The sequence below is a fragment of the Hydra vulgaris genome, chromosome 08 (genome assembly GCF_038396675.1).
Source record: "Hydra vulgaris chromosome 08, alternate assembly HydraT2T_AEP".
NCBI classification, from domain to species: domain Eukaryota; kingdom Metazoa; phylum Cnidaria; class Hydrozoa; order Anthoathecata; family Hydridae; genus Hydra; species Hydra vulgaris.
In genome coordinates, this window is record NC_088927.1 from 64,995,266 (window position 1) to 65,015,000 (window position 19,735).

At 26.2% G+C, this 19,735-nt stretch overlaps 1 protein-coding gene across 1 annotated transcript in view; it reads left to right on the forward strand.

The window, feature by feature from the left end:
* The window catches only part of LOC105846130 (polycystin-1-like protein 2), a 194,334-nt gene that overhangs the window by 79,676 nt on the left and 94,923 nt on the right, over window positions 1-19,735 (forward strand). The window contains exons 9-10 of the mRNA XM_065804171.1: window positions 13,973-14,072; window positions 19,133-19,470. Of these exons, the coding sequence (XP_065660243.1) occupies window positions 13,973-14,072; window positions 19,133-19,470 (438 nt within the window). The remainder of the gene's footprint in view (window positions 1-13,972; window positions 14,073-19,132; window positions 19,471-19,735) is intronic.

Genomic DNA, 19,735 nt, shown 5'->3' on the forward strand with positions numbered 1-19,735 from the left:
TAATGATGCCCTATCTCAATTTTGACAAGGTGCAAAAATGCATTGTAAACATAGTTGGATCTGCTCGTGCAGCCAACCTCCAACCATTATCACATTGTTGTAATGTTGCTTCTCTTTCTCTTTTCTATAAATACTACCATAGGCACTGCTCTAAAGAACTAGTCTCTCTATTACCTTTATTCATAATTAAAATACATTCTTTAGTTACTTGTCAATCAATTAATTCTCATTCTTTTACTCTGAAAGTTTCCAAGTCCTTAAGATATTTTTAATTGTCTAGCTTTTTTCCTCGTACATCAGTACTTTCAAATTCGCTTTCTTCATCTTGTTTTCTTGATTCATATAATTTGTGATGTTTTAAGTCGCCTGTTTATCTTTATCTTGCACTATGAGTTTCGTCTTTTCTCTTCCAGTAACTTCAAACTCTAATATTAGTTGCTTGCAGCCATGTTGGAAATGATAATGTTAAAAAATATTTATGTAAAAAATTTATAATAACATGTTAATCATTCTTTAGCTCCATCCCCTATAGTTTCTTCAGAAGATAAGATATTGTCTCACTTATTTCAGAAAAATAATGCCTCTTATTGTATATTTGTAAAATCTGTAATTTTTCAGAAGATAAGATGAGATATTACTATTAGTTCTGACAACTAATGTCTTTAATCTTACTTTGATTTTTTAGAGGAAAACGGTTTACAAAAGTATAAGTATTTAATGAGAAAAGAAAAAAAGAATGTGATTTAAAAATAATAGTTTTATTTAGCTGTCAATTAGTTAGCATATACCAAATCTTTACTAAAAAGATCTACAACTTAAGCAAATTATGAAATGTCAAATCTTCTAACAGAATATAATCAGCTTCACTAGTCCAGTTAGCAATAACATACAAAAGGCTGTATTTATTTTTATTTTTTCAATATTTTTATATTAATTTTTTCCATATTTTTTTATAATTTTTTCTTTTCATTTTTTCAATTTTTCTATAAGTTGCCTGACGCGTATCATCATTACCCCAAGTGTAAAATTTTTTTTTACCAATCACTTTATGTTTTTAAATATCTAAAATAACTTGTTTGGTCAATGAGTTAATCTCAGGAAGTTCTACACCTAGATTTTGCTTTTTTTATCATTTCTTTTTTCCATTCTAAAGCGTGTCCACGAAATAAACGTGAAAGTAGAAAATCAACTAAAAAAAAGAAATCCTCAGTTTTTATTTTGAACTAAGTAATAATTTTAATACAATAATATAAGAAGATCAACAATTAAAAAAAAATTAATTATTCCTATGGGAATCTAATAAAATTTTGAGCTTTTGCTTTAGTGGTACCCATAAGCTTACGCACAAAGTAAGTATCAAAACTATTTGATGCATTTTTAAATGATATTTTAACATCTTTAATGTTTCTGAAAAGCTTTTTTGTTTTTTTCCTTTTTCTTTTAAAAACACCTCAGTACTTTTCAATAACTCTCAATTCTGGGCAGTTAGGAGGATTTTCTGTTTTTGGCACAAATTATACATTATTCTTTTTATACCATTCCATAGCTAGTTTACAATAATGAATTGAAGCTAAATCAGACCAGAACTCAGGTCTGTTATTGTGTGATTTAATGAGAGGTAAAAGGCGTTTTTGTAAACATTCTTAAACATATATTTGACCAGAAAGTGTGGTCGGAGAAATATAAGGAGCTGATTTTTTTGCCACAACTGCAAATAGCTTGCCAAATCAAAGCTTTTTTTAGCCAACTTGTCATGTTTTGTGTAATTAAACTACTTATCTACTTTTCCTCTATATTTTGGAATAAAATAAACAGCACCAGGATTTTGTTGATCATTGTACTTGATAAGTTTCATTGTCTTCAACAATACAGAAATTTTTAGAAACAAAATTGTCATACAACTGTCTGCCGCGAGTTCTTGCACTTTTTTGTAGAGTTTCAGAACGGTTAGGCACTTTTTGTGCTTTAAAAGAATGAAAACCATGTTTGTTTCTAACTTTTGCAACAAAACTATGAGAAAATCCATACATTTTTGCGCGTTCCCTAAGTGAAAGACTTAAGTTATTCTTAAAACTGTTAACCAGTTTTCTAACTTTATATCTTTAAAATTTTTTTTTCTTCCACCACCAGATTTGCATTTGATCAATTTTGTTTGAGAAAAAAGTTGAATAACACGACTAACAGTGTATGGATACATTTGCAATGATTTTGCTATCGAATTGTAGCTGCTATAAGGATTTTGTAAATATTTGTGCATAATTTTTTTCTGTTACGCCTACTTCTTTTGTTATTTTTAAAACTAGTTTCAAGTTAAATCCAAAAACTAACCTATTTTTTTAAAACCATAACTTGTTGTAAACAAAATACAACGTAATTGAAAAGATTTTAACCCAACCACTGAAAAAAAATGACATACTTATTCTTTCAAATTTATTTCATGTACACGCTTTAATAAGTGCTGACTACATTTTTTGCTTCTTTTTCTTCAATACGAATTTGCCAAATATATAATTTGTTCCTGTTTAGTTTCATTGCAGAAGTTAATGAAGGCAAGAACAAATTTTTTGTGCTTGTATTCAAAATGATAAATAGCACAAAGTAGCATTGAGGCAACTTTTTTTAGCAACACTTAAAATGGCCATAACCTCCTCTGCATCAATGTTTTTCACTCTAGCAGGTCTTGTTTTCATCAAAATTTGTTTCGTTATTTCCATCTTGAAATATTGTTTATAATGTCTGTCAAGAACATCAACACAATAAGACATGCAGGAATTTGATCCAATCTTTTTTACATGTTCTGCTTTATGTATCAGGCCATGTACCTAAAAGCTAATAAATCTGCTACCATAAATTTCTGTTGCTTTTTCTACACATTAGGGAAGTTGTTGCATATTCTGTATGACTTTTACCCAGGTCTGGACTAGCTAAACAGTGAATCCAAACAATAAAAACAAGCTTTATATATATAAATATTTTGGCAGATGTCCTTTTAGCGCAACAACTCCACTATATAATAAAAGCTGTCTAAATTCAACTGCTTTCTATATTTGCTTTCCATCAATGTAGCTTAAAGGTCTCCACTTTATAGAAAACTCAAAGGGAATGTAAAATCCAAATTCAAGTAGCTTTTCTGAAATGCCATAAATGGATGTTTGCTCTAATCTTTTTCCTTCTCTAACATCAGTTAAAACATTGAAATCCTCCTCATTACTCCAAAGCATACTATGCATGCAGTCAAATGGAAACTCTGTCACCATGCCAATAGACAAAGTTTTTAAAGGAGTTAATCCTGTGTGATGTTTAAACTCTGTCATCTGAATAAAGGCTTGATCAGTCTTAAATTGAGCAATAGTGCTTGAGAATATAACCTTAATTAAAATGGGCCGATTAAACGCCCGCCTATTTAGCTATATAGATGAATGTAAGTGTATCTATAAATTTAAAAAAATTAGTGTCAGGTGAACTCTATTTTTGTTTAGAAAAAAAAATTGAATACTCAGGCCTTTCCCTATTTTGTGTACACTTATCACGGCTATATATTATCCAGTATAACCTTTAATTTGTTTCACATATGCTCTTGTAGGGGTGTCACAAATAAAATAGGATAGATTTATATTAGCAGAGTTATTATTACCATCTACATACACATTTCAGAGTCTTTTTCTAAATCAATCGTTTCGTCAATAAAATTTTAAAATAGTTATCTATGTGTACTAGTTTACTCTGTCTAAAAAAGAAGTCTATTAAAAAAAAATGTAACTTTTAAATGGCTATGATACTTTTGCTAGTATTAGCAAAAATTATTTTGTAATAGATTTTTGCAAAGATTATTCAAGATTTATCAATTGATATTAATCTGCAGAGAAATCACAGGAGGTTCTCATTAAACATTTTTAAAGAAATGTGTTACATAGCTTCGGCGCTACAATGACTTTACAATACCAAAACGAAATTAGGAACCACCTTAAACTTCTCTGAAATTGCTTGCATAAGGTGTAGAGTAAAGTTCTTTGATTTTTCGTAAGTAATGGGCGAAATATTCTTAGTATGGAAAAATCAGAGAAGAAATGGGAACCATAAATAAAGAAAAAAATGCCTATCGCATTCTCAATTCAAATGCTAAACATCTTTCATTATTTTTAGTTTTATCTGGATCTTCAGTTTCTCTTTTCCCAGGACAATTCTCTGCTAATGGTTTGTTTGATAATGATAATTATATTTGCTGGCATCATAATTTTTTTTCTTTTTTCTTAGTATGAATCATAGTATCCATTCTAGTAGTATAGTTCGATCAAAATTTATATCAGATTATGACAACTGAGTTGTTAGGTCTTGCAAATCAAAGCAATAAAGACCATAATAGTAATATAAAAAGAGTAAGACATAGCCAGAGGTATAATTTTAACTTAAAAAATTACAGACCTAGATCTAAATCGTTTACAGTTAATACAGATCTGTATTTAGGTTTAGTTATGAATTTATGAAGTAGATATACATTAAAAATAAATAAAAAAAATAAAACAGACTGGAGGTCTAAATATATAGATGTAAAGTTAACACCAAACTATAAAGTGAAAATCTAAGACTGATCTAAATCTAGATCTAATTCAATTAAACTTATTCACTTGGTCAGTGTCAACAAATTAATATTTGCAATAAGTGAAATACTCTCTTTAATTAGAAAGAAAGATTAAAAAGCTAAATATAGATTAATTTAGTTGAAAAATTTCATGTCCTTAATAACTGGATTTAGTAGACAGAAATAAGAAAGTTTTCGCTAAAGATGTGAACAGTGAGAAACATTGGATTGGATTTTGATTAGAAAAAGGGAAAATAAATTTAAATCAAAACTCTATTACAATTTTCTTTTAATTCAAGTTTTATAAAAACATAATGTGAGTATCCGTGCTGTACTTTATAATAAAATATTAAACTAAATCTAAATACTTATGAGTAGAATATAAAGGTGCTAAGAATCAAAAAAATAAATTTATGCTTTAAATTAATGTTTAACTAAGAAAATGATATTATGGTTTTGGTTTAGGCTGGAATTTAGATCTCTCTCTCTCTTCACCCTGAGCATGCGTAAAAGTATGCGTATATATATATATATACATATATATATAAATATATATATATATATATATATATATATATATATATATATATATATATATATATATATATATATATATATATATATAAATATTGAAATAATATTTAATTGAGAAAATCTGGGCAGATTTTTTAGTCTTTTTGAGAACATTTCAAAGAAGAAAAGAAAAAGCACAAAAAAGATTAATTGGCCCGAATTGGAATTAAACTAGGAAAAGGAAATAACTTTTAACACGAAAAAAACTTAAAGAAAAATAAATTACGTTTAGAACAAATATTTTCGAAACATTGCTCTTTTATAATTATCTTTTTAAAGTGACATTTTTTATATAAAGTAACATCTTATGATTGTCTTATAAGGAAACAAATATTCTTTTATTTATCAAAGAGTATAATATAATTTTTATTTATATACTTATGTCTTTTTTCCAATCCTGGATTACAAAAAGTTAGGGTTAAAGGGGGTTATGGTCCCATACCCCACAATGTTATGTGCTGTGGCACATAAAAAACCTCAAAAATAAAAACAGCCTAAGGCCCCGAAAAGTCCATATTATTTAAACTAACGCTAGTTTTACTTTTATTTAAGCTAAAATATTTTATAAATAAAAAAGTTAATTTTTTCAGTAACTATTTTAAGCTTTGCGTAGTTTGAAAAGTTTAACATATTTGAAATAATTCTTCTTAGTAAGATGAACAAATGAAATAATTAAATCATTGAGTTACTATAGAAATTAAATTAACTCGATAGAAATCAACTAAATAGGTTAAAAATACTTTATAAAGAGGAAGCGAAACTGCTTCACAATACTGCTGATGATGTTTAGTGAGTGGGCTTTTTAATTTTATTTAGTATTTAAAACAGAAAAAAGTATAAAAGTATATAAGTAGAAAAAGAGTCCGAATTTACACTGAAAGTTTTAATATTTATCAGTTACGAGATGAATTTAAAAAAGGCCGATTTTCACTTGAATTATTTTTTTTCGTTTTTAGAAACAATTTTTTTGTTGATAACAAGTAAAATTAAAAAACAGGAGGTGGGGTGGGTGGGGTACTTTGATGAGCTTAGGGTGGATGGGAAAATTTTTTAAAAATTAAATAATGAACATTTGCCCCACCCACTTCTATTAAGGGGCTATCCCCCCTTAAAATTTCAATATTTTCAAAAAAAACAAACAAACTGTTTTTAACTACTTTTACCTGTATGATTATAAAAATTGTTTTAAAAGTAGTAAATTAACCTATAACTATCTTAATTTGTCTATTTAAACAAACTATCTTAACGTGATATCCCTAGCAACGCCATAGCAACCCACTTGTTTAACTGTATACATCCTACATTTTATCTTTATTCAACCCTAATGTGTGTTATAATAGTCATGTACAAGCTTGAAAAGCCTCTTTAAGAATTTTTCGAGAATTTTTGTAAAGCTTGCTACATCAAGTACGACAATTTAAATCAGTTATAGTGTTATTTTATCAGCTTAGTTTTATTAGTGAAAATGGGAAAAGATTGTCGAGTGAAGCAACGTACACAAACTCGCCGTAAAAGAAAAGGATTTATTGGAAATCTTAATAAATCTGTAAACATTGATAGTGTTTCTGATAATGTAAGTATTGAGTTGCCAACAATTAATTTAAATGCTGCTAACTGCACTTGTGTTTTGGAACAAAATAATGAAAACTCACTTATTTGTCAGCGTCGTCTCGAAAAGTTGAAGACTTAGAAGATACACTTGTTTTGAAACCTTGTATATCTGGTTATCGTATCATTGATGTTGCTGTTTTGGTTTTTGTTTTTAGTTCTTTTCTGTGTCCAGAATGTGGTAGTCCCACACTCTCAATAGGTGAGAGATATAATAAACGTTATGGTTTATCTTCCTTGTTATATCTTAAGTGTCAAAAAGAAGATTGCAACTATCTTCATCATTTCTACACCTCTATCAATGATAATAATAAAAAAAGGTTTGATTTTAATAAGCGAATAATTTATTGCATGCGACTATTGGGCCATGGGTATGCAGGCATAAAAAAGTTTTTGCACTTTTATGAATTTACCTAAGCCTATGACCAAAAACAACTTTGAAAAACTACTAAAAATAATTGCAACAGCTGTTAAAACTGTAGCAGAACAAACAATGATAAATGCTGCAAATAAATTGCAAAAAACATCTTTGGCAACAACTGATATTTGTGTATCTTGCAATGGTACATGGCACAAACGAGAATATTCATCGCTGAATGGAGTCTTTTCTGTTATCTCTACTGTTAGTGTCAAAGTGTTAGATGTTGAAGTCATGTCTAGATATTGTAAAGGTTGTAGTATTAATCAAGACCTTCAAAAGTCTAATCCAAATGCTTATGCACAATGGAGAAATTCCCATGTTTGTAAGTATAATTACCAAGGTTCTGCTGGTGGTATGGAGCCAGAAGGAGCAAAACGTGTTTTTCAGCGTTCTATTGATAATCGCCAGTTAAGATATATTCAATATTTAGGTGATGGAGACAGTAAAAGTTACGTGAATGTTAAAAATACATACCCTGATATAGAAGTTGAAAAGCTGGAATGCGTTGGACATTATCAAAAGAGAGTTGGAACACGGCTGTGGAATTTAAAGAAAAGAGAAAAAGGCCTTGGTGGTAAAAGGCGTCTTACAGATGCGACAATTGATACAAAACTCTGTTGGAGTTGCAATCAGACAATATGTAGGTAACCTAAAGGAAATGAAGGCAGGAGTGTTAGCATCGCTATTTCATGTGGCTTCATCGAAAAATAATAGTTTACATTTTCCACACTGCCCTACTGGTTCAGACAGCTGGTGCAAATACAATGCTGATAAAATAAATAAAACAACAACATATAAGCCAGGACCGGGTTTACCAACGGACGTCATTATGAAAGTGAGATATATATTTGAAGAGTTAAGTAAAGACAGTGAGTTTCAAAAATGTTTGCACGGCAAAACACAAAATGCTAATGAATTATTCAATAGAATGATTTGGGACCGTATACCAAAATAAACATTTGTCTCGCTTACCCAATTAGAAATTGGTGCATATGATGCTGTTGCTTACTTTAATATTGGAGCAAAAGCATCATTTGATATTTTTAAAAAACTGAAAATGGAACCAGGCTTTCATATGATTGCAGGATGCAAAGTATTAAATAATGAAAGAAAAAGAAATGCTGAATATCGAATAAACCCTGATAATAAACCAAGACGGCAATTTTTAAGTGCCAAAAAGTTAAAAAAAAAATGACAAAGTAATTGAAAAAGATGGTGACTTGTATGTACCTGGTGGATTTTGAAAGTTTGGATTATTATTTTTACCTATTTTATGAATAAAATATAACTGTATTTAAAGTTTTTACTTTATTCGAGTTTTTCTCAGAATTGCAATTTGTATACGCCGGCCAATATATTTGGAGAACGGTATGATATTTTTTCATGAAATTTTCATGAAGTGTTGTCCATATTATACTCTATGATATGAATGGAATGGATTTTATTTAAATTAAAAAAAAAAAGTTTCGGGTCAATAAAATGATGAAAAATTTGACCTTAAACTTCGGTCGTCCTGTTGAGGTGGTGAGAAAAAGTTATGAAAAATCTGTTCCACTCATATCATAGACCTGCCTTATAACAACACTATGGTTCAGTATGAAAAGGTGGAAATGACTCAATTTCTTTGTATTTTGGCCGGCGTAAAGTCATTTTTCGGTCATTTTAGGGGTATTTTATGGTTACCATGGCAACAATATGGACTTTCAAAAAAAAAAATTAGTCCATTATTCCTAATTAAATATAAGCATGTTACCAATAATCATTTTTTGTAAAAATGCTTAGATTTAAAATCAGAAGGGGGTACCCGCTTAAGTACTCGAGAGTACTCATACATATGTATGTATATATATATACACATATATATATATATATATATATATATATATATATATATATATATATATATATATATATATATATATATATATATATATATATATATATATATATTTGTGTTCTGTCGTGACCTCAGGCGTGGTGCTTGTTCATCTGCGAGTTACTTTGTATGCATGTTCTGCAAGTTACTTTGTATGCAAACTTCTTGTATTCTTATTTCATAATTAGTTTTATTAACCTTGATGACCACTTTTATTTCTCGTTTATATTAACAACTTATATAAATTTTCTAACATTTTAAACTTAATTTTGTTTGCAGATGATACAAACTTGTTTTATTCTAGTAAAGATATCAGTAAATTATTTCAAACAGTAAACAAAGAACTTGAAAAATTAACCCAATGGTTCAAATCAAACAAACTATCTTTGAACATCAATAAATCCAAATACACTTTGTTCCATCGTCTTCATAAAAAACAAGATATTCCATTAAAACTTCCTGATCTTTTTATTGATAACGCATTATTAAAAAGAGAGCAATCAATAAAATTTTTAGGTGTGGTTCTGGATGAAAATTTAACCTGGAGGGACCACATAGGTCTAATTGAAAATAAAATATCAAAAAATATAGGTGTTTTGTATAAAGCCAAGCAGTTTTTAAATCTATCTTGTTTAAAAAACTTATATTTTTCTTTAATTCATTGCTACTTAAATTATGCAAACGTTGCCTGGTGCAGCACAAACGCAACAAAAGTAAAAAAACTGTTTAGTAAACAAAAACAGGCTATAAGGATAATTACAAACGTAGACCGTTTCTCTCACACTCAAACATTATTTAATAAACTTAATATTCTAAATGTATATAAACTAAACCTTTACCATATTCTTATCTTCATGTTTAAACTTGATAAAAAAATATCACCAATGTTATTTAATTCACTTTTTGAAAAAATAAACCACATATACCCTACCAGATTTTCAAAAAACAATTACATTCAATCCAAAACACATTATTCAGCAACCAAATTCTCAATTGCTAACCGAGGTCCTAAGCTGTGGAATACAATATTAAATAATGAGCTGAAATCTAATTATTCTTTAAACCAGTTTAAAACAAAACTTAAGCAATTACTGATGATACATGAAAATGAATTAAAGTTCTTCTTAAAAGCTTTTTAAACTAGCAAACAAAAACAAAAATTAACCTACTAATTACTCTTTAATATTATATTTAATATTCTAAACAATAGTCTGCTATTGTAAATGTATTTCTTATCTTATAAGTTTTGACTTTACAAACGATTTTTTTAAGTTTTATTATTTGAAATACTAATTACTAAAAATATTGTAAAATTTTATAATTTCAATTTTTATTAAAAAAAGTTAATGTAAATTCTTTTTGTAATATTAATACTTCTATATCATCTTATTTTACTAATCAGTTCTTAAATATAAACACTCTTTGAACTACTAAATATTTTAAACGTTATATATTTTATTTTTTGCATTTTGTTAAAACATTTTATTTGATGAATATGCATTTTTTTTGGGGGGGCTTAATGATAAGATGAATTTTGTCTTCTTCAAGCCCCAGTCATGTAAATATTTGTTTTTATAAATTACGAGTGTAAATTATTTTCAATCGGCAAATACAATAAAAAAAAAAAAAAAAAAAAAAAAAAAAAAAAAAAAAAAAATTATTATCAATGTCATTGAAAACGCAATTTTTGTTGAAAGTCTTTTTGTTTACAAAATAAATCGAAAAAATTGATTTAAAAGATTACATTAGAATAAAAAACAGATACACAAAGTTACATGTACATAAAAAGTACATACTTTTTAAATAAAAAATAAGAATATACTAATAAAATTTATAATATATAATAAAATTTAAAAATTTTGACAATTTAAAAACATTTATTTTTGTAAACAAATAATAATAGTTTAAAAGATTTACGAATTTACAGATACTATGGCTTTTAATACTTTAATACAATGGCTCCAAGAATGAGTTATAGCATTAAAATAATAGTTCGTTTGATAATACATTCTTTAAAAAATTTATGCTAGAAATCTCAAAACTTAACAAATCTCGAACAATACAAGTTTTAAAACATTTCAACAGAATACTGTAGAACCTTATTTTGCTTTGTCAGTGTATTTTTTGAACCAATAACTAGCTTGTTTGTAGATTTGGTGGGTTTTTAGTGTTCGCGAATATTCTTTTTATTCTTCAGCACCAAGTTGTTTTAGAACATTCAAGTTTATGTATGTTTCGATATATGTCCGTAAAACAAAATTTTTTGGTTTTCCTGATATACAGCAAATTGCATGTTCTCAAAACGACTAAAAAGTCTGGTCTGTTTTTTGGAACTAAATATTATTTCCGTGGTCAGGAAATGAGAGCTATCGCTCCCACTTCCTAACCAAATCTGTATATATATATATATATATATATATATATATATATATATATATATATATATATATATGTATATATATGTGTTTTTTTGAAAAAGATGAAAAAATGATTTTGAATAGATAATGCAGCTGCACAAGAAAGTGAAAAGAATGGTGTAGAATTAGCATTGAATTGGAATTAATTATCTTTTTTAGGCTGGTTATACTTTAAAAAGCCTAAGTCTCTTTTAGACAAGGTCTAAAAAGACATACACGGAGTCGAACCTGCTACATCTGCGAAGCTTGAGCGTCAGGGGTCAGGGTTATGGTTAGGGGAGAGATCTCTCCAATTGTCGTAAACTTGTGTTTTTTTTAATTTAGTTTACAAATAATATTATAGTTGCTGCTCAAAGGAGCTAATATATTTAGTTCTGTCAACCAAACTCAATCTCATTTGGGCTTACAGTCAGCAAAGTTGCATCCTTTCACTGTATCTGTCACTGCCTGCTCTAAAAACTTTTATTTGTCTAGTTTTTTTCCCTGCGCTTCAACCCAAAAGAAATTTCATGTTTTCCTGACTCACAAAACCTACAACTATTCAAATCTGCTGTTAACCATTACCTTGCTTTTTAACTCTATTCTTTATTTTCCAGTAACTCCTTACTTAGTAGTGGTTTTTTACAGCCAAGTAAATATAAAATTATCCATTACCAGGGTAATGGATAATTTTAACTTTACCCAAGTATTACCTGTCAGGAAGTGGTCAAATTATAAATAATTGATGATTTGATCAATTACTTTTTCTTAATAGCAGTAACCAAGATAAGAGCATGGATTTAGTCATTTCTAATTAAAAATAACAAGTTTTCAATAGAATAAAATATAAACGTTTCATAACATTTATCATCAAACTTTATTTCTGTATTAATTTTCTTTGCAGAACTAAATTTTACTTTAAAGTTTGTAACAATGTTTATTACATTTTACAAAAACAATTGAAAAAACATGAATAGTTTTTTAATATTTTTGTAGGTGACTGCGTTTATGGTTATAACAAACCCTTGTTTGTTATAATCATAAATGCTCCGAATAAAATCATTAATGTTTTTCTTTAGATATTTTAAACTTTTTGAAATTTAACTTTAGATATTTAACTTTTTGAAAAGTTTATAGCGATTTTAACAAAACTTGTTTTAAGTTACAATTTTATTTAGTATTTTTTCACTGAGTATAAATCTAGGACTTGTCATCAAAATCAAAAGCAAGTTTATATATATATATATATATATATATATATATATATATATATATATATATATATATATATATATATATATATATATATATATATATATATATATATATATATATATATATATATATATATATTATATATATATATATATATATATATATATATATATATATATATATATATATATATATATATATATATATATATATATATATATATATATATATATACATATATATACAAAGCTCTATGTTGTATAAATAATATAAAAAGTGATGTTGTAAATATAAATTACATCCATTTAAAAATGTAAGAGAAATTATTTAATTGTTTAAATATTTATTACTCTGATTATGTAGGGATTAATATTTAAAATAAAAAAGTTTGACACGCTTTTGGAGCATTTCTATGAATTTAGTACTTTATAATGAACCTAGGCTCATGAAAATAACAAGTAATAGTTAAAAAAAAAGCATTATTCAAATGAGTTTTTGAATGGTCTTTAATTTATTGGAACCTTACATGCTTGCAACATGCATTTTTATCTATCATTTCAATTCGAATGACGTCAATTATAGCTTTTGCTCTTATTACAAATGGCAGAATAAATTTTGTAAGTAAAAATAGCGCCCGCGTTCACTTTTCTTCCAATAAAATCAAGCAAGTTTAACATCTAATGTTTATATCATTGTCGTAAAGGTGAATTCATATTTTATAGCTTTTTTAATGCTCTCCATGGCAGTTTAGTAATTGAAATTATTCACAACAAAAAATTTCATTAACAAAAATATTTTTAGAAAATACGAAATTTAAAATTACCTTAATTTTTTTAAAATTACCAAGTAATTTAAAAAGTATTTTAAATTACCAAGTAATTTAAAAAAATTACCTGGGTAACAGTAAAGAAAAAACTCACAAATTACCCAGATAACAGAAAAGGTGATGCGCGGTTAAAAAATCTTGTTAATATGTTATAGCCAGCTACAATACAGGATATGTAGCTGATGATATATTGTAGTTACATTTATAGCGACAAAACTGAGATATTTAGATTCCGACATGTCATAATAAAATCACATGGTTATAATTTCAGTTATTTTTATAAATACATTAGATCCAAAACTAAAAATTCAATTTTTAAAAACGCAAAAGACCAAACTATATAATAAAGTGAGAAAAAAATTGCCTGAAAAATGCTACAAAGCTCGCTAGGCACAAGCTCATTTACCGCTTGATAAATGAGCTTGCACTTTATATGATATATTAATTTAGTTTATATACGTTTTTTTTAACATTATAGGTGCTACAAGCAACTGACTTCAGTTTTTTAAATGTATCATTACTAAACCAATTCCAAATGTCAAATGCACCTAAAATAGTAACGGCTTTGGTTGTCAAAAGTAAGTGAGACAATGTTTATTTATAAGTTAACTTAAATCATTGTGCTATGATACAAACATTTTACTTAAAAATTTACACAAAAAACTTGCATAATAAAGCTTGAAAGAAAAACACAGATGTCATTTGCAATACCCATGAAGTATATGTATAAGTATAAGTTAATGTATCAATCTATATAGTAACATTGACATAAATATATAGTATAAAACTGTATAGCATAGATTAGTTATATACTATACACAGCAGGAAATGGCTATTTGGAATTTACTAATATTGTATAACAATTTTTTGTTACACAAGATTAGTAAGCTAGAATAGGGTTGTTTCCACATATACCGTGAGTTGACACATCATAGGTTTCAAGTACTAATAGAAATTTTGAGACAAGTAGTTATTATTATTATTTTTTTCATTTGTATTCTGTCTATGAACAACATAGTCATGCACTTCTATTTGAATACGATGAAACCGTAATACATAGTTACTATTATGAAATCAGTGGGTTTAATACGTCAGCATATGAAAATACTTTTTTTTAAAGTAAAATGTTAGAAGCATTTTTAATAAAATAAGAGTAATAAAAAAGATAACATAAACTTTTATTTCTAAATCAAACTTAATTAGATAAATAAACACGAACTATTATTTTAATATTACTAAAACCCCTTATCATTATAGTATAAGTGTATTATTTTTGAATATACGATAAGTATGAACTAAGTATTATTCCATATATATTGTATACATATATATGTCCGATGAATGATTCTTTTTACCATAAAAATAAGCATTGTTTTACTTAGATTTTTTTATGACAAAAATTTAAGACCAATACATGTAGCTCAAAACGAAGACTTCAATATACAGATAGTCAATTATGCGATGCTATAAATGCGGTTAAAAGAAGTATGGCTGGTACAAAGCAAGCAAAACTTTCGGAATTCTATATCAGACGCTTTGTGATATATTATTTGGAAGAACTTTTTTAAAGATACAAGACTGCGGGTATGTATCAGTACTTAATGAACAAGCTGAAAACAAGTTAGTTAAATGGTTACCAAATATGCATTAGAATGAGGGTTGCCATGTCTGTGATACAGTTATTAAATACTTCACAAATATATTTGTATTCCAACAATATAAAAACAACTTTACTGCAACGGTTCGGCAAATAGTTAGTTTCATGCATTTCTTTATCGCCATGAACAGCTATCTCAAAATTGTAGTAAATACTTGAACCTAGTTAGAGGAGAAACTGAAAACACCATTATAGATTGATTTGCTAAAATTTCGATAATTTTGGGAGAAAATGCTCAATATTTGAAGTATTCGATGCGCATTTCAATATGGATGAGAGTGGTTTTCAGTTATCACTAAAAACTCATATATTAATTGGCTAACAAGGAAAAAAGTACTTATGAAGAAAGTGCTCATGATAAAAAAAACATAACTACTTTACTTGCAGTAAATGCCAGCGGCACTTTTGCTTCATCATTAACAATTTTTAAATGTTTGTCTTCCATATAGCATTACAAATGCTGCTCCGCCAAGATGGGACATAAGAAAAAGTGACTGCAGAATATTTTTTGAGTATATTACAAACATTTTTTATCCATTTTTGATAAAAAAGTAAATCCTTTACCATTATTGTTATTTACGATGGTTATGCTTCACATTTTTTATTGAACTTAGTAAGATTTGCTTTAAAAAATGGAAAACTGTTGTTGCTTTGTTCCCAAATGTAATGCATATCTTGCAGGCATTCAATGTGGCAGTTTTTAGGCCATTGAAAGCAAAGTAAACCTTTGAAAGTAAACCTTTTTGCCGACAGTGGTGCATTGGCAATGAAGGTCAAGAAATAAATAAAGAAAATGCACCAGGCAATAAATTCATTTATAATTGATCCTTCAAAGGCAAATAACATTTAAAGTAGTTTTGAAAATACTAAAGTTTTTTCATTTAATGCTAAGAGTGTTGACTACACAAAAAGTCAACTGTGATTGACAATCCAAATTCTTATTTAGTTTAGAAATACCAACAAAAGTTATTAATTCATTTAAAAACGTTTTAATATAGCCAAAGCAACTGGTCGAAATGTCCAACCGAAAAATAGAAAGTTTACATTTTTTCTAAGAGCAAAAGTGCAAGAAAAGTAAAAAATCAAGGAAGATAACTTAAAGAAGAAACAATTGGGTGCAGAGAAATAGTTATTAAACGAAAATACTTTAAGAGAAAGTGAAAAAAAAAATTTGTGAAAGAAAAAAAATGTCATGAATTTGAGTCTGAAAAGGAGTTGCATTCAAATGTTGACAATAATTGTAAAATAAAACTCAGATGATTATGAATAAATTATAATAATTATCTCTTCTTTTTAGTTTAAGAACTTAAAGGATATGTCCTAAAATAATAGAAATACTTTAAAATTATTAGTTATAATTTTAATTAGTAATAAAAATATAAAAATTATTAGTTTTAAAAGTAGTAATGAAAATAATATTTTATATTTTCATTACTGTATACATATGTTTATTAAATAGTTTTTCTTTTTCATTTATAAACCTAAAAGCCGTTTAATAAAATATTACAAATGCATTAATCTTTCATTTGAAATCGTAGGCGGGTTAAGAACCTAACATTAAAGCAGTTTTTAAAAGAAACGATAAGTGTCAACAATATATACAATAAGTGTGGAACGCGCACAATAAGAATGGAAAACTGCATATTAAAAGTTTGGTTCAAATAAGCACATAAATGATTTAAATTTCAGAGTTAAGGGCAATTTTAAATCAACCCATAAAATATTTCATTGACTGATTCAAAAATTCATTTCCAATTTGATTCTACTTTTTTAGTAGTTTAACATATTTAAATAAATTTCGGTAGGTGTGGAATCGAGCCAACCCAATGTTGTTTAAAGTTTTAGCATAATGGAACTTTTTTTGTGTTGTTTGTCATTTGTCACTTTTTATTTTATTATTTATTTTATTTCCATAAATTATTAATAATTCTCAAAAAAGTTAAAAACAATTCAAAAAAAATAAAGAAATGCGTGGAAAACTTTTTAAATGTTTTGATTTAGATTGATTTTATTATTTAAAAATACATTGATAATAATTGAAAGTTTGTTTTGTATTATGTAGTATAACTTTTTAAACCAACTTCAAAGTATCTTTAAAAGAAAACATAAAACATTTAGTTTAGTCTCTCTTTTCATGTATCAAATGGAATATCAAACTTTAATAATGAACTTTGAATGTGCTAATGAGGTGTCTTTGAATATTTTATATTTAATAAATACAAGTTTTTGTGTTTGATATTATTGGGTTTGTGTATATGGTAGCTATCTAGATATGGAGGACAATGGTTAGCAAAAGAAAAAGGTTTTTACTAAAATTAATAAATAAAAAGAAGATTTCTTTCCATGTTTTTCGTCTTAGTTTGAAAAAATGAATATATGTTTTTAATATGTGTGTATATAACATAAGTATAAGTTTGAAAAACTGTGTTTATATGACATAAGTATAAGTAAGGTATTTTGCTTATTATTTATAACTAGTATTTTTAGTATTTTTTAGTAAGGTACTTTTATTTTTATTTTCATTTTTGTGTTTTGTTTCATTGAATTTTATAGTTTTAATTTAATCATATATATTACTATTTTTAGTTAATTTTTATTATATTTAGTTTTATTTATATTAGTAATATTAGTTTTATTTCTTTTAGCTCTCGTGCTTTTGGTTAATATAATTCATATTAATTTTAGTTGTAATGGTTTATTAACTTTTTTCAATTGTCTATACTTTTATCAAAATGTGTAGGTATAGTTATTGTGTTTTGGGAATTGTTTTAAATATTATTTATTATTATATATTTTATTATTGTTTTTATTCAGATTATTTTTATGTTGTTTACATTAATTTAATGTCGGTAACGTTAGTTAACTTAATATTAGTATTTATACTATTTATAAGAAATCGCGAAACAAATTGATCAGTTTTAATTTATTGCAATTGAAACAATTATTATTTTAAATCTTATCTCTGTAAGACTTATATGTTTAACAAATATTTATTGCCCTATAACTCTATCAATATTTTTGTTGGAGACCTTATCTCCACCAGATTTGTAAAAGTTTTTTCCATATATGAAGATATAGGGTAATAAATTTTTAAAAATTTTTTTTGACTTTTTTCAAAATGATTACGCTAATAATACTTGGATAATATTATGTAATTTAACAAAATAATAATTAGGGGCATGATTGATAAACAGAGGTTTATTCATCATACCTCTATTTATTGATTACACTCTTATGCTGTAAAAAGTAAATTCACAGCATTTACAAAAGAGTCTCAAATACAGGTTAATACATAAAAAATCATAGTATGCTTTTCTTTGTTTAGCATCAAAATACATCCAAATTTTTTAAACACTAAAATTATATATAGTCAGTATATATAAATATATACCGTCTATATATACATGGTACATACAGTCTCGCATTAAGTGAAAGTAGTTTTTATAATATTTTTATTATTTTTAATACTATTATTTTTATTATTATTATTATTATTATTGTTGACTAATATAAATATAGGTCTTTCATTAATGTTTTTTATAATAAATTATTATTTTTTGTTATGTCATATATATTTTTGTTTTTGTTTGTCATATATATTTATATTACTTATTTAAAATTATTATTTTTTGTTATGTCATATATATTTTATGTTTTTGTTTGTCATATATATTTATATTATATTATTTAACATGTTTACATAAATTAATTTAACATGTTATATTTTTTAAAATTACATCCAAAAAAATATTTTTAGAAAACATTTTAATTTGTTTTTTTAAAGATATAAATAATTTTGAGGTTTTATTATTTTAGGAATTTTTTTAATTAAAGTTTTGTTAAATAAAAACTTATGTTTATAGATAATAAGTTTCTTGTTTATTTTATTATAAATTTTACACCCTTTAGCATTACGATTAAATATTAATATTATTAATGTTTGATTAAATACTAATATTACCTTTTTATATTTACTTTAAGAATATTTGTTCTTACTAAATGATCCTGGAGTTCTTGAAATATCATTTGAAAACAAAAACAGCGATATTCAAGAAAATGACATGATATGGATTGATGGGAATGGTGCTTTGATTTATAATAAAACAGGTTATGAACCAATGAATGGAATTCAGCTTAATAAGACAATCACCTTTTTTACTTGTAATGCTTCCAGTAATCGTTTCTTTATATTATTTTTTATATCACAGCCGTTTGATTATTTGGTTCCAATAAATAGAACAGGATTACCTGTTTTTTTTGTCAATGTCTCCAGTTATTTGCCATCTTTTCAAAGAGTGGATTATTCGTTTCCCATTCAGGTGTGTTAAATACTAATGTTCTCAAATTACATTTTTACTTGTTTGAAAATGACTAAAGAACTAGCATCCAAAATTACAACCTGATGCAATCATTATGTTGTAATTTTGCATTAATCTTAAATAATTTATTACAAACAGAAAAATTAGTAACAGTATATACTACAATTTTTTGTTAAAACTTCAAAAAAAAAAAATTTTTAATTCAACCTAACAATAAAAACAGCATTTTTTTTTTGACAACAATAGCATGATAATAATAATACAC